The sequence below is a fragment of the Trachypithecus francoisi genome, unplaced genomic scaffold, assembly GCF_009764315.1.
Source record: "Trachypithecus francoisi isolate TF-2019V2 unplaced genomic scaffold, Tfra_2.0 Lachesis_group1, whole genome shotgun sequence".
Taxonomy (NCBI): Eukaryota; Metazoa; Chordata; class Mammalia; order Primates; family Cercopithecidae; genus Trachypithecus; species Trachypithecus francoisi.
The window spans coordinates 83,611,505-83,628,026 of NW_022681454.1; the positions used below are offsets into that span (position 1 = coordinate 83,611,505).

Genomic DNA, 16,522 nt, shown 5'->3' on the forward strand with positions numbered 1-16,522 from the left:
GAAAGCAATTGCAACAAAAGGAAACATTGACAAATGAGATCTAATTAAACTAAACAGTTTCTGCACAGCAAAAGAAGGTATCATCAGATTGAATAGACCATCTACAAAATGAGGAAAAAAATGCAATTTATTTATGTGACAAAGGTTTAGTATCTAGAGTCTATGAGGAACTTAAACAAATTTACAAGAAAAAAAAACCCTATTAAAAAGTGGGCAAAGGACATGAACAGACACTTCTCAAAAGAAGACATTCATGTGGCCAACAAACATATGAAAAAAAGCTCAACATCACTGATCATTACAGAAATGTAAATCAAAACCACAATGAGATACCATTTCACAACAGTCAGAATGGCAATTTTTAAAAAGCCAAGAAACAATAGACGCTGGCAAGACTGTGAAGGAAAAGGGATGCTTTTACACCATTGGTGGGAGTGTAAGTTAATTCAACCATTGTAGAAGACAGTGTGGCAATTTCTCAAAGATCTAGAAGCAAAAATACCATTTGACCCAGCAATCCCATTACTGTGTATATACCCAAAGGAATATAAGTCACTCTATTATAAAGACACATGCATGCATATGTTCATTGCAGCACTATTAACAATAACAATGACATAGAATCAACCCAAATGCCCATCAATGATAGACTGGATAAAGAAAATGTGGTACATATACACCATGGAATACTATGCAGCTGTAAAATGGAATGAGATCATGTCCTTTGCAGGGACACGAATGAAGCTGGAAGCCTTATCCTCAGCAAACTAACACAGGAACGGAAAACCAAACACCGCATGTTCTCACTGATAAGTGGGATCTGAATGATGAGAACACATGGACACACGGGGGGAGACAACACACACTGGGGCCTGTTGGGGTGGGGGTGGGGGAGGAAGAGCATCAGGGAGAATAGCTAATGGATGCTGGGCTTAATACGTAGGTGATGGGTTGTTCTGTGCAGCAAACCACCATGACACACGTTTACCTATGTAACAAACCTGCACTTGCTGCACATGTATCCCGGAACTTAAAATAAAAGTTGAAGAAAAAAAATCTTTTTACCTTGCCTGTTACAGATAATTTTAAAAAATATCAAGGATAGCCGGGTGTGGTGGCTTACGCCTGTAATCCCAGCACTTTGGAAGGCTGAGGTGGGTGGATCACCCAAGGTCAGGAGTTCAAGACCAGATTGGCCAACATGGTGAAACCCTGTCTCTACTAAAAATACAAAAATTAGCCAGGCATGGTGGCTGGTGCCTGTAATCCCAGCTACTCAGGAGGCTGAGGCAGGAGAATCGCTTGAACACCTGAGGCAAAGGTTGCAGTGAGCTGAGATCGCGTGATTGCACTTCACTGTGTGACAAGAGTGAAACTCCATCTCTAAAAATAAAAATAAAAAAATAATAAAAATGAAATGCCAAGGGCAGAGCACAATATTAAAAGTAAGAGATTCCTAAAGTTTGTAGAACAGCAATGATGCAATAATGTGGTATTTCTTTATTTAGTGTTGATTTGGTAACTTTCAGATGATCTCCAAATCACCACTTAGCTATGCTATTTCTGGAATAAGTCTTGTAAAATAGAGAAATTTCTATTGTAGGTGTTAATTATAATATTACCTTTATTAAACAGGAAAAATATTAAATATAAGATATTCTAAGCAAAGTCAGAGAGGCTGAGAGAAGGAAAATTTTTCACTCCTAAGAAAAGATAAAGATAGAAACCTTTAAATTTGACTAGCTGAATTGAGTGAAAAATTTCATGTCTAAACTAGAGCTGAGTGTGGCAAATTGCAAACCAAAGGGACTGATTTTTGCCTCCAGAGACATTGTGTCTGCAATTCTGAATAAATTCCTCTGGATGCTATAGTGTCTCTGACATATGTAAGTGGCTGAGTTTGTTTTTTTTCTCTCTCTAGAGTTAATAATTGAAGAATTGAAAGTTGAAATCATACAAGCTCAATATTGTCTATAAAGTGCATTTATTATTAAAACAATATTGTAAACATGAAGCAAATTAGACACTAAATGTGATTTCAAGGAATAAAATACTATCCACAGTGAGAACAAAGAACAAGGTGTTTTAACATCTTCCTCAGTTGTTTTCCCTGGGATTGGTGGATTCTCACCTGGCTTCACCTTGACCTGCTTCCTTCCTCTCACAGTCTGAAGTTATTTGCACAAACTTCTTTAAGGATGTGCCAGCTCTCCTTGCTGCTGCTTTGAGGCTTGACAGCCAAATGGCAAGTAATTCCCTTTAAACTGAAGATTTTCAGCCACTATACTTAGCTTTTTTTCTTGGTAGCCTAATTTAACCCTCCCCCCCCCCCAATTTTTTTTTGGAGATGGAGTTTTGATCTTATCACCCAGGCTGGAGTGCAATGGCCGATCTCAGCTCACTGCAACCTCCATCTCCCAGGTTCAAGTGATTCTTATGCCTCAGCCTCCTGAGTAGCTGGGATTACTGGCGCCTGTCACCACACCTAGCTAATTTTTGTATTTTTTGTAGAGACAGGGTTTTGCCATGTTGGCCAGGCTGGCCTTGAACTCCTGACCTCAGGTGAGCCGCCCTCCTCAGCCTCCCAAAGTAATGTTATTACAGGTGTGAACCACCGCACCCGGCCGTAATTTAACTCTTTTTACTAAAATAGTCTTATGATCAGAGTGTGTTTCCGTGTGTTTCTCCAATGGTACTTCTTTCTTTCTTTTTTCTTTTTTTCTCTGTTTTATTTTTTTTGAGATGAAGTCTAGCCCTGTCGCCCAGGCTGGAGTGCAGTGGCATGATCTCAGCTCACTGCAACCTCCACCTCCAGGGTTCAAGTGATTTTCCTGCCTCAGCCTCCTGAGTAGCTGGGACTATAGATGCGCACAACCACATCCAGCTAATTCGTACTTTAGAATTGATATTAAACTCATGTGTTGTTCATGTAGGCTGAAATTATCCTCCTTCTTTTTGCTTCTACCCAGACACAGGGCTATCTTTGCCATTACTCCTGACTCCTTCTTCTTAGTATTTGCTTGATGTAACAATCACCATGTGTGTACATCTGCTTCAACCCGGGAAACTCTTTCAAACAATAGGTTGGGTTTTTTTCTTGTTTTGTTTTTGGTTTCTGCCATACCCGGCGTGATAGGAGGGAAGACATTAAAAAAGACATTATTTTTCACTATATACTCATAACAAAAAGAAGAAAAGAACACTGTCATCACTGAATATGAAAAAGTATGTGAATTTCCTATGGACATTTTTTTTCTTTTGGTGGATATTAATACCATAAAGACAGTAGCTTGTGTAACAAGAGACTACTGGATACAAATTAATGTTTAGCAGTTTTATTGACACTAATTTTTTATAATTAGAATTACTTTAATCTCAATACGGAAATTAAGTCCAGAATTTTGATGTTATTCAATTTTGTTACAAATAATTTGGAATGTTCGATTACTCAAAATGCTGCTTATGATTTAAGCATGTGGATGAATATTTTTCACAGCCAAAACTTAGTAACGCTATTCAAGGGCAAGAAGCTATTAAATAGACAGAAATTTGAAGTCAATTATTGCTTGATTTCAGCTGTCTGAAACAATAGAATCTCAAGTACATATTGAACTTCTCAAATGGTCATGCACTCATTACTGTGGAGTAAAAAAGGAAGGAATGAGAGAAGGGAGGAAGGGAAGGAAGAAAGAAGGAAAAAAAAGAAGGAAAAAGGAAAGAAAGAAAGAAGTAAAAGAAAGAAGAGAAAAAGGAAGGGAAAGGAAAGGAAAAAGAAAAGGAAAGGAAAGAAAGAGAAAGAAAAGCGTGTTCTTTTAGTGACAGCTTTATGTCATGAAAAATGATTCTTCTGGGCTGGACTTGGTGGCTTACACCTGTAATCCTAGCACTTTGGGAGGCCCAAGGAGGGAGGATTGCTTGAGCTCAGGAGTTCAAAACCAGCTTGGGCAACATAGCAAAACCTCATCTTTACTAAAATTCCAAAAAAATTTAGCCAGATATGGTGATGTGTGCCTGTAGTCTCAGCTACTTGGTGGGGCGCTGAGGCCAGTGGATCTCTTGAGCCTGGGAGGTTGAGGCTGCAGTGAGCTGTCATCATGCCACTGCACTCCAACCTGGGTGACAGAGCGAGACCCTGTCTCAAGGAAAGAAAAAAAAAAAAAAGAAAAAATTATTCTGTAACATTATCTTGTAATGCTCATGTGATAGTACTACCTGCATTTTAATCTAGTTGTTTATTTAATTGTCTATCTTCACTCAATTATAATGTTTGTATAGGCAGGGATCATGCTTTTCTTGCTTATTCTTGTAATCCCTAACACCATGCTTGCCACAGAGAAATTGCCATGTATTTCTAGCTCTTTATTCACTGAATGATGTCTGTTCCCCTGATATCCCTGAAATTATTGATTTTTTGTTTTTTTTAATGGAAAAAGGATAACATGCATGACTATATAGGGGGGTCTGTTGGTAGAGTCTGGCCCAAGTATCCAACAATACTAAAAACCAAGTGAGTTCCTACCTTGGCTCCTCCTTCCTAACTCTCTTGAAATCTCAGCCTTTCGAATCTTTGCCATGCTGATGGTAAAGAAAGGCATGCCAAGAAAAGAAGGGGTGTGGGTGGGGTTTTGCCTAATATTTCCTAGAGAGCTCTTAAAAATACTGACTCACAGGCCCCACCCAGCCCATGAGCTTCTGTTTCAATTGATATTGAATGATGTCCAGAGAATCACTATTTTAAAGGCTCCCATACGATTCAGTGTTCAGCCTGGGTTGAAAAGCAATTGGTCTAGCTAGTCAAATCAACCTACTTTAGTTGATTTGATCACAAGCTCCCAAATAGGAACAGTGGTGGTGTGGCTGACTCACATTACCAGAGTATAAAGGAGTGCCCACAATTAAAGCTCTACCCTTGCCCCAACACTGTGGTCCAATAAATGTCAACATTTTTGATCCTGGCCATTCTGGTGAAGGAGAGCCTGGGAGTGAAGGAAGGGATGGAGGGAGTAATGAAGAACAGACCCTGCCTTTGTGGTTAGAGTCAAAAACATTCATTGAGCCATCATTAAATAGGTACTTGTTGAGGACCTACTATAGGCCAGGTACCAAGCCCTGTGACTACACTAGTGAAAAACACCAGCCAAATCCCTGCCTTCACAGAGATAACTATATTCTAGGGGCCAAGACATAGAATAGACAAATGGTTATATCAATGTCATTGATATCAATGGATAGCATGAGAAGAAAATTAAAGCAGTATCGAGTAGAGTGAAGGGGACAGAGTAAGGGTGAGACAGGTTGGTTGGGAAAACAGCTCTGAGCAGATGATGTCTGAGTTGAGACCTGGATGAAGAGAAGGAGTACAGGTAAGACCGATGTGAGAGCTGGGGGAACATCAAGGGAAATAGCTCCTGAGTTGAGGATGCTCTTGGCATGTTCAAAATTAGCAACAAAGTCCTTGGGGTGAGAATGACCATATGGTGTAGGGCCTCAGAAGCCAGGGATAGGAGTCTAGGGTTTGTCTCAAGTGTGATACAAAGCTTTTGGAGAATAGTGAGCAGAAGATGGATTGATCTAATTTTATTTTAAAAATATTGCTCTGATTGATATAGGGGATATAGTCAATACATATCCTGATAGTAAGGAAAATGGATTATAGGGACTAAGATTAGAAGAAGGACCATGATTTGGGAGGCCATTGCATGGTCCACATAGTCGAGAGTAGCTTAGATTAGGATTGTAGCCATGGAGGAGGGAGAAACAGTAAGATGTGGGATATATTTGAAAGTAGGAGTGGCGAAGACTTGCTGATACATTCAGTGTTGGGTGTAAGAAAAAGAGAAAATTCACCTGGGCTGGTTATAGTATTAAGTTACTGTAAACTGAATCCTGAAGGCTTAAATACTGTGAGATACATAGTGAGCCCTCAGTAAATGTTGGCTATGATCAAACATCCAACTGAGAGTGTTAAATAGACCATTGACCATTAACTCTGCAGCTCAGGGAAAGGATAGAGCTGGAGATACACATTTGGGAGTCACCAGGGTATGGTGGGATTTAAAACCACTGGACTAGATGAAATCAAGGGTGTGAGAATATAAAGCTGAGAGTGAAGTTCCAGAGCATTTCAACATGTGGAGACTGAGAGCCAAAGAGGAGAACCCAGAGGAGAAGGCTGAGAGGGAAGGCCCATGAGATTGGAAGAAATTTTGGAGCATGGCAAGACCTCAAAGTCAAGTGAAGAAGGTATTTTAAGGTGGGAATCGACTAAAATATTGTTGAGAAGTATTCAAAAACAGTGGAGTATGAGAATGACCATTGGAGGTTGTGGGTGACCTTTTTAAGCTCTGAGCTGGAAATCTGTAGGGGGTTCCTCTGGCATTTCTTCAAGTCACTTGCTCTTTCTTGGAGGAATGTCTTAATCTTGGCTTGTTCTTCTTTTTCACTTTTCCTCTTGCCCCTCTCTCTTCTACATAGCTTTTCATTATCTTACTCATTCTGTGAAGCAAGTAACTAACTCTGCTTACCTTTAAAACTGAAGAAGTTTTATGTTAAAGACTAGCCCCATTCAGGAATCATGAGCTAAGCTTTCTGCAACAATAATACTTATTTACGAACCACTCAGGCTAATATATAAATGCCACTTACATGAATACATTGAGAAGTGGGCATGAAAATGGCCATTATTTACATAAATAAAATGTTTTAATTTTAATTTAAAATTACATGTGAATTTCACATGATAAACTAGAGTTTAAGATGCCAATAGCTCTTGAATTATAATTTTAGGAGAGAGAATGCTGCAGTTTGGAAAGTGGTGCTTGGCATCAACAATCTAGACCATCCATCAGTGTTCATGCAGACACGCCTTGTGAAGACCATTATCCTGCATCCCCGCTACAGTCGAGCAGTGGTGGACTATGACATCAGCATCATTGAGCTAAATGAAGACATCAGTGAGACTGGCTACGTCCGGCCTGTCTGCTTGCCCAGCCCGGAGCAGTGGCTAGAGTCTGACACGTACTGCTATATCACAGGCTGGGGCCACATGGGCAATAAAAGTAAGCCAGTGTATTAGTCCATTCTCATGTTGCTATAAGCACATACCTGTGATTGGGTAATTTATAAAAGAAAGAGGTTTGGCCGGGCGCGGTGGCTCAAGCCTGTAATCCCAGCACTTTGGGAGGCCGAGACGGGCGAATCACGAGGTCAGGAGATCGAGACCATCCTGGCTAACACGGTGAAACCCCGTCTCTACTAAAAAAAAAAATACAAAAAAAAAATTAGCCGGGCGAGATGGCGGGCGCCTGTAGTCCCAGCTACTCGGGAGGCTGAGGCGAGAGAATGGCGTCAACCCGGGAGGCGGAGCTTGCAGTGAGCTGAGATCCGGCCACTGCACTCCAGCCTGGGCGACAGAGCGAGACTCCGTCTCAAAAAAAAAAAAAAAAAAAAAGAAAGAGGTTTAATTGAGTCACAGTTCTGCAGGGCTGGGGAGGCCTCAGGAAACACAGTCATGGTGGAAGGGGAAGCAAACATGTCCTTCTTCACATGGCAGCAGCAAGGGGAACTACCAAGCAAAAGGGGGAAAAGCCCCTTATAAAACCATCAGACCTCATGAGAACTCACTATCAGGAGAGTAACTGTCCCCCATGTTTCAATTATCTCCCACCAGATCCCTCCCATTACACGTGGAGATTATGGGAACTACAATTCAAGATGAGATTTGGGTGGGAACACAGCCAAACCATATCAGCCAGGATCTTCAGGAGCCTGAGAAACACTGTGTTCCTCAGTTGGGAGGCTGAGGTGGGAGGATTTCTTGAGCCTGCAAGGTGGAATCTGCAGTGAGCCGAGATCTCACCAGTGCCTGGGTGACAGAATGAGACCCAGTACCTAGAACCAAAAACTAGGTAGCTTTTGGCCATAATTTCCCATTTTCTCTTACAAAAAGCCACAAATGGTAAATACTTAGCGATGTATCACACTTCATTTACTGTGCAAATCATAGATAGACATTAATAATGAACCATGGCATTTAAAATGGTCAAGCTCAAATGCAGTCTCAAAAAATCCCACTCCACACCTCAGAATCTCTCTCCAGGGAACTACTATAAATGTTTTGGAGCTTCCTTGTGGCAGGAGGAGACCTGCCACAACTGTGCTTTGGACTGTCTCTAACTGCCTGCAGATAGCCCAATGATAGAGACAGTCACTGGGAATCTGCAGTCAAGTTGCAGGGTCATATCTCCAATTTTATGTTATGATTTGGTCTTGTATGTATTACATCTGTAATACAACCTATAAGTCCTTCAAGAAAGCATATTGATTTGCTATTTGACTATTTCAATTGATTAAAATAGTTTGGCTATGTAGATGGCTTAAACATATAAAACACATGGAAATTAAAAATGTGTACTATGTACTTACTCTCAGCCCCTACAATGGACTCTCTCATTCAGTTTGACCTAATTTAGAATAATGATTGTTTGTTTGTTTGTTTGTTTTTGAGACAGAGTGTCGCTCTGTCGCCCAGGCTGGAATGCAGTGGCACGATCTTGGCTCACTGCTACCTCTACCTCCCAGGTTCAAGTGATTCTCCTGCCTCAGCCTCCCAAGTAACTGGGATTACAGGCATGCGCCATGATGCCCGGCTAATTTTTTTTTTTTTTTGTATTTTTAGTAGAGACAGAGTTTTGCCATGTTGGCCAAGCTAGTCTCAAACTCCTGACATCAGGTGATCCACCCACTTGAGACTTAAACAAACAAACAAACAGAAAACTCTAAGTACTGCCTACTCTGCCCATATCAAGTATAATGCCATGGCTTTCAAGAATGATAATGTATATTGGCATTCTGTTATTGGCCTTAGAAATTGTATATTTGAAAGAATTTTTTTCTTAAAATTTAGTCAGATAAGTTTTGAGTTACACTGTTTCATCAATTACAGAATGGAAAGGAAATTCAATAGGCAGAAGTCAATGACTTTTAAAAAAAAAACTCACATGTAACAATCCTCCGACAATATCCATATTGAACTCTGAGCGAAACTGCAACATAATGCACACTCTACACATGTAGTATAGCATGAATTGAGCCCAGGAGTTTGAGACCAACCTGGGCAACATGGTGAAACTCTGTTTGTACAAAAAAAAATTAGCTTGGCATGGTGGTGTGTGCCTGTAGTCCCAGCTACTTGGGAGGCTGAGGTGGGAGGATTTCTTGAGCCTGGAAGGTGGAGGCTCCAGTAAGCCAAGATTTCATCACTGCCTGGGTGACAGAATGAGATCCTGTCTGAAAAAAAAAGCAAAATTCTGCTGAATTCAGTAAGACAGACCTGGTTGATCTGACTATACAACTTTCAAGCTTACTATAAAATGGAAAAAAAAAAAAATAGCAACTGCCTAACTCACCAGAGTGTTGTAAAGATTAAAGACAATGAGACCCACTAGTGCCCAATAAATGTTAGCTATTTTTTTAATTCTTTAGACAACCTATGAAACATCCACTGCCTGCATCACATTGATTTTCTTAAAAATGGATCTTTCTTCCTATAAGGTATCCAGTGATGCTTCACCATCACTGTTTAAAAGAAGAACAGTGTGTATAATTTTGCAGAATGGCTAAACAGTGAAAGATTCACACTGCCTTGCTGCAAGAAATCCATTGTCGTTCTTCAAGAACTTTCAAGCAAGATGGAATTCACATATTCTCTCTGTCAATACCAAGGGATGGCTTTGAGCTTTTCGACATCTCTCTGTCATATCCTCTAGGATTAGAGGTTCTTACCTCAAGTAATGGCTGCTGGGGCACATATTGAGACATATTCTTTTCATCAAGAATAGGACAACACTTCTCTGTTAGATTGAACAGGTTTTCTCTATTTTAGCAGAGCAGGACTATCATGCTGAGTTGACGCTGAGCTGGCAGCCTCCTATCTAGCAGCCAGCAGAGCTCTGGCTTGATTGTTTCATTTTCTTTGTAGTAGCTATTGTTTTTGTTATAGCATATGATAAGGATGAACCAACTTACTTAACCAGTCTGGGCCTCGGTTTCCCCGTTAATAAAATAAAGGAGTTTCACTGAATAATTGCTATGAACACTTCTAACTAGAAAATTCTGATTCCAAACCAGCCGTGTCTTTAAAATGACATTTCAAGTAAAGAATATGCCTCTCTTGATATAAACATACTTATATTATATTTGCATTTCATATTTGGCTAGCCTCACTAGCCTCCTAGCCTCACTTTTGAGTCATTTTACCAACATATGTATATTCTTTTTTTTTTTTTTTTTTTTTTCAAATTCAGTGCCTTTTAAGCTGCAAGAGGGAGAAGTCCGCATTATTTCTCTGGAACAGTGTCAGTCCTACTTTGACATGAAGACCATTACCACTCGGATGATATGTGCTGGCTATGAGTCTGGCACAGTTGATTCATGCATGGTAAGTTGCTTTCTGGTTACCAAGGAGATTCATTTCAACAGTAACTTCAGTGGATTCCCATAAATTCATTATTACTCACGTACGGCCCTTTGGAAATATTTTTTGAAAATTGTTTGTTGCCAAATGTTTAATTATGTACAGCATATTTTCCTGCAGCTGGTACACAATTCTCCTAATTACACCCATCCTCTTTATTCAGGGTGCCTTCTACTGTCTCATCTACTGTATGGGGAACATCACCCTTGGTCAGCAACAGGAGAGAAACAATTTTTCCTGTTCATTTCATTCAACCATTTTAGTGATTAGGATAAATGAGGTTCTAAGAGGAGCTAGTAGTAACCATGGCTTCCACCTGGCTGCCCCGGGAAGCAGGGCAGGCATGAAAGGACATTGTCAGTCATTGGGGTGATAGCATTAAGACACACATCAACACCCCAACTTCCAGGGTGTGAGACAGGACTAACTCTGTCTCAGGGGTCATCACACTGGTGGTGTCTGGGCCCTCACTTGATTGCCAGCATGTCCTCAAATGTCACTGAACTCAACCTTTAGATACTCAGGATTCATGGCCATGAGAGTTTGTAGAACGTATTAACGTAACAGTGTAGAGCCTTTTTATTTTTACTTAACAGACACTCATCGAACATTATACTGGACTGGTTCCCAGGAAAGGAGGGAAAAGTGCAAGTGCTCAAATAAGCTTGTAACAAAAACTGGGGAAGACAGTTATTATACTATGCTGCTGTGAAGCACCTTTGTTATTTTACTGCTTTGGAGTAATTTGCTCCCTACAGTTTAGTAATGAAGAAAAGATACAACAGTGCTCTTAAGTACTAGCTCAATATAAATACATTATATTTTTGATGATTCATTTTAGAATGGAAAAATCAGGGTATTGAAAATGGCCCTGTGGTGATTGCTTAGACAGTTGTCATGGGAAAGACGGAGCAGACAGCTCCCTTGGCATTTTGCTGAGACCACCCTCCTTTCTGCCTCATGGCCTCACGTCATCCTGCTGAGGTGGATGGTGGTAAAGGAATCCCTCCCTTCTCTACAGGAGGACTGGATTTGAATTCCCAGGCCCAAAATAAAGTGTTGTAGGAGGCAGCATGATGTGGGTGTGGGGCACAGGACTTGAAGCCTGAAAGATCTGGGTTGGAGCTCATCTCTGCCATTACGAGCAGTATAACCCGGTGAAGTTATCTAACCTCTCTGGATAGCTTTCTCATGAGTAAAATGGGACTAATTCTGTCCATGAAGATTAACCAAGTTAATGTATTTGGAAGCCTGTATCTTTCACATATCTGTATATGATATCTGGCACATACTTAGACATTCAATGAATAGTAATTACACCAATATTAACTTCTATCAGTTTAGCGCTTATTATGTTTCGGGCTCTCTGCAAAATGCTTTCTAATAACTCATTTAATTATCATAATCAAGCCATATGGCGGTGTCTTTATTTTCCCTGAACAGATCAAGAATACAGGAGGTTAAGTAATTTTCCCCAAATCAGCCAGCATGAAGGTGGTAGATTGAGGATATGAAACCGGGCAGTGTGGCAGCAATGATTAATATAAATACATTTCTCCCTCTCTCCAGTGTCATCTGGAGGTTTATCAAAAACTAGCACCTCTTGGCACATGTTCAAGATCATCTCTTGGCAATTGCTAAAGGAGGAGAAGGGAGATGATTCCTTGACAGAGAGCTGAAGGCCCACAGACACAAGCACAGGCATGTTCTTATCATGATGCCTAATAGGAACCAGGTCTTGCCAACTTCTTTAGTAGTGGGATTTCAGTGGTGTAGGTACACTAAATGCATACCAGATATTCTCTAACACAACTTCAGGTAGAAAACAAAACAAACAAAACCTGCTTTTTACTATATCAGAAGCAAATGTTTCTACTTAAACCTCTATTATATGACATATATTATTTTCCTTAATCATAACAGGACATAATGAAGTGTGAGTTTGTCTGTGACAATCTATAAGTCAATACTGAAGCCAAATATGTTGGTTTCAAGCCCAATATTACAAAGAGGACCAAAAGAACAAACCAGATCCGTTGTGCCTTTAGATGTAGTCTCACTTTCATTTTTAATTGCTTGCTTTTCACCTTTTGTTTTGCACTTAATGGAGTGCCTACCTGACTCACTAAGCCTAAATCAAAACCTACATCTCAGGAAGGCATTTTTTATTCCTCTCCACCTGGAAGTCATCACTCATTCCTTTGAACTCCTCTTTCTAGCCTTTAGATTTTGCTTTCATGTGAAGTTATTCTTGTTACCCAAGCTGACTTTAGGCTGCTCTGGGACAAAAACAGTGCTTATTTGTTTGTTTATACACTAGCACAGAACTTTTCAAAGAGTAGATGCTAAATAATTATTTTATTAAATGTCTGATCTGGAAGTGAAAATGTGCTGACATTGTAAACGCGTTCCATTGTAGTCACTCTCTGACACCATAGTTCCACTTCAATAGGCGAGCATCTTATTCATTTTATATAAGGAGAAATCAAGAACGAGATACCCTATGTGTATGAAATATGTGAAAACAAATTTGTGAAAACAGTTTGTGAAACGTTTCTAGGAAATTTTTCTTTTTTGTCTAAGCATTATATACATGTAACAGATAAATTTAGCTTTAAAAAATTCAATTAGGTTATTAGGCAGAAAAATTTATTCAGCTCTTTGCAAGTTCTATGCTTATGATTTTGGCTTAGGGTATTGGAAAGTTACAAATTCAAAGATCATCACTTACACAAAAGCGTACAGCACAATCAAAATTTTAATCTTTTTCTTCTTCTTCTTCTTCTTTTTTTTTTTTTTTTTTTAAGATAGAGTTTCACTCTGTCTCCCAGGTTGGAGTGCAGTGGCGTGATCTCAGCTTATTGCAACCTCCACCTCCTGGGTTCAAGCGATTCTCCTGCCTCAGCCTCCGGAGTAGCTGGGATTACAGGTTTCCACCACCAAACCTGGCTAATTTTTGTATTTTGAGTAGAGACAGCATTTCACCATGTTGACCAGGTTGGTCTGGAACTCCTGACCTCAAGTCATCTGCCCGCCTCAGCCTCCTAAAGTGCTGGGATTACAGGCTTGAGCCAGCGTGCCGGGCCCAATTTCTCTTTCATAGCAATAATATTCACTAATGTTCCTAAGAAGCAGGGTGGCCTAGTAGTTATAGAGTCTTGTTACCAGGCTGCTTGGATTCAAATCCAGCCTCTGTCAATGAACAAGTTATTTAACCTGTGCTTCAGTTTCAACATCTCCAAAACAGATATAATAAATAATATAAACTCTTAGGTATTTTGTAAAGATTAAATGAGCTACTATGTGGAAAATGTTTAGAAAAGGATCGAGAAACATTAGTCCTATGTTCTTCAACAATACCAAGTAGGAAGACCATAGATATACTTCTAATTTTGAAAGTCTGTAGGTCGAGTATTTGTAACCTTCCACAATGAATTCACATATTTACTTTTTTTTTCCCCCCCCATGGTATCAGCTCTTCTTTTTCGAGGCAGTGCAGAATATACTTTTGTTTTCAGATGTAGTAAATATTGCTATCTCTAATGCCATAGCATTTTATCGTTAACTATATTTGGGGGAAAAACTGAATATAATTCAACTGGAATCCTTCAATGTCATGAATGAAAATCCCTATATATATGAAATAAAATACAGGCTATTAATGAAATATTCATTATAAATAATTGTAAGTGGTCCTATTTTGTATTCAACTATGCCAAATTTAAAAGTCTTAAGAACTATTAAGAAGCATAGTAAGGGACCCCAAATTGTGTTATACTTAATGTATTCATTCACGAAGCCAGATTCTTGAAAACAGATATTTTAGAATATGTTTATAGTACTGTGTGTGGAGGGAATCTTTATTCCATTTTGGGTAGTTTCCACAGTCATAGTCAAGCTTAAATTAGAATGAGGTCAATTTTGAGGTAATTAGTTCTGATAGTTTTTAAAAGCTTTACGACGTATTTTTGTAAGTGCAGAAAATGCCTGAAAAAGGTCTTTTAATTTTCTGGGGGAAAAAATACAATTTCTTCCCAAGCCACTCCACCTTTTTAATGATCAGAGTTTAAGATGTTTATTTGAAAGTTCTGTTTTTACAGTGGAAAGCACAATTCCTCCACAGGCTGACAAGGTAAGCTTTGTTGAAACTTTCCAAGTTGGTTAATCTGGGTTTAGCTTTATTGTATCCTCAGGATAGCATGGACACACATTACGGCCCTGAAATGCCAGTTACTAACTCCCATTGCTACTCATTGCAGGGCGACAGCGGTGGGCCTCTTGTTTGTGAGAAGCCTGGAGGACAGTGGACATTATTTGGATTAACTTCATGGGGCTCCGTCTGCTTTTCCAAAGTCCTGGGGCCTGGCGTTTATAGTAATGTGTCATATTTCGTCGAATGGATTAAAAGACAGATTTACATCCAGACCTTTCTCCTAAACTAATTATAAGGATGATCAGAGACTTTTGCCAGCTACACTAAAAGAAAATGACCTTCTTGACTGTGAAGAGCTTCCTGCAGAGAGCTGTACAGAAGCACTTTTCATGGGCAGAAATGCTCAACCGTGCACTGCAAATTTGCATGTTTGTTTTGGACTAATTTTATTCAACTTATTTTTTCACCTTCATTTTTCTCTTATTTCAAGTTCAATGAAAGACTTTACAAAAGCAAAGCAAAGCAGCCTTTGTTCTTTCGCCAGGCCTAACCATGACTGCAACACAAAATTATCAACTTTGGAGAGATTTAAAATCATGCAGGTGTTACAGTAACAGGTTATGGAACGTTCTCTTTTATCCTATCACAAAAAAAGACATAGAGATTTAGGCTGACTATCTCTGCCAGTTTTTGTTTCTCAAGCTCAGTGCATAGTGGTAAATTTCAGTGTTAACATTGGAGACTTGCTTTTGATTTATTAAAAGCCAAGATAATTTACACATTTAAAGTATTTACTATTACCCTTCTAATGTTTGCATAATTCTGAGAAGTGATGAAAGACAGCAATAAAAGACCAATGCCATCCATTTAGGTAGCAAGACATATTGAATGCAAAGTTATTTAGATATCAATATTAACACTTGACTTTATAGGACCCCATTCTGGATGTATATCAAGATTATAATTTTATAGAAGAGTCTCTATAGAACTTTCCTCATAGCTGGGTTTGTTCAGGATATATCAGTTGGCTGATTGAGACTGCAACAACTAGATCAATATTTATGGACAATATTTTGTTTTACTTATGTGGCAAAGAACTGGATATTAAACTTTGCAAAGGAGAATTTAGACGAGAGATGCAATTTTTTAAAAAGAAAATTAATTTGCATCCCTCACTTAATTAAATTTATTTTTCAGTTTTCTTGTGTTCATCCATACCAACAAAGTCATAAAAAGCATATTTTAGAGCACAGTAAAACTTTGCATGGAGTAAACCATTTTGTAACTTTCCTCAAAAGATGTTTAATATCTGGTTTCTTCTCGTTGGTAATTAAAATTTTAGAAATGACTTTTAGCTCTAGGCCACTTTACACAACTCAATTTCTGAAGCAATTAGTGGTAAAAAGTATTTTTCCCCACTAAAAAGCTTTAAAACACAAATCTTCATATATACTTAATTTAATTAGGCATCCATTTTGCCTTTTAAACAACTAGGATTCCCTACTAACCTCCACCAGCAACCTGGACTGCCTCAGCATTCCAAATAGATACCACCTGCAATTTTATACATGTATTTTTGTATCTTTACTATGTATAAACATATTTGAAATTCAAAAAGTTGTTTTAGCAATTTCTATATTAATCATTTCCTGTCCTGCAGTTTGTATAAACCTAAGGAGAGTGTGAAATCTAGCAACTGAATTGTGGTCACAATTTTGTGAAAGTTTAAGAACATATGTCAGTTTTGTTATAGTTGTAGGTATATATTTAATGTATCAACTTTTAGCCTTGCTCAACTTAGGCTCAGTGAAATACACATATTATACTTATTTTAAATAATTCTTAATACAAATAAAATGGCCTAATCACCTTTTTTTTATGGATATGGGTGGCAA

General features: G+C 38.9%; 1 protein-coding gene across 2 annotated transcripts in view; it reads left to right on the forward strand.

Annotated features, from left to right (window-relative positions):
- The window catches only part of CORIN (corin, serine peptidase), a 259,724-nt gene extending 244,334 nt beyond the window's left edge, over positions 1–15,390 (forward strand). For both annotated transcript variants that reach the window (XM_033214755.1, XM_033214756.1), the window contains 3 exons: positions 6,787–7,058; positions 10,305–10,438; positions 14,734–15,390. In XM_033214755.1, coding sequence (XP_033070646.1) covers positions 6,787–7,058; positions 10,305–10,438; positions 14,734–14,916 — 589 coding nt within the window. In that variant the 3' untranslated portion in view covers positions 14,917–15,390. The remainder of the gene's footprint in view (positions 1–6,786; positions 7,059–10,304; positions 10,439–14,733) is intronic.
- The last annotated feature ends 1,132 nt before the right edge of the window (positions 15,391–16,522 follow it).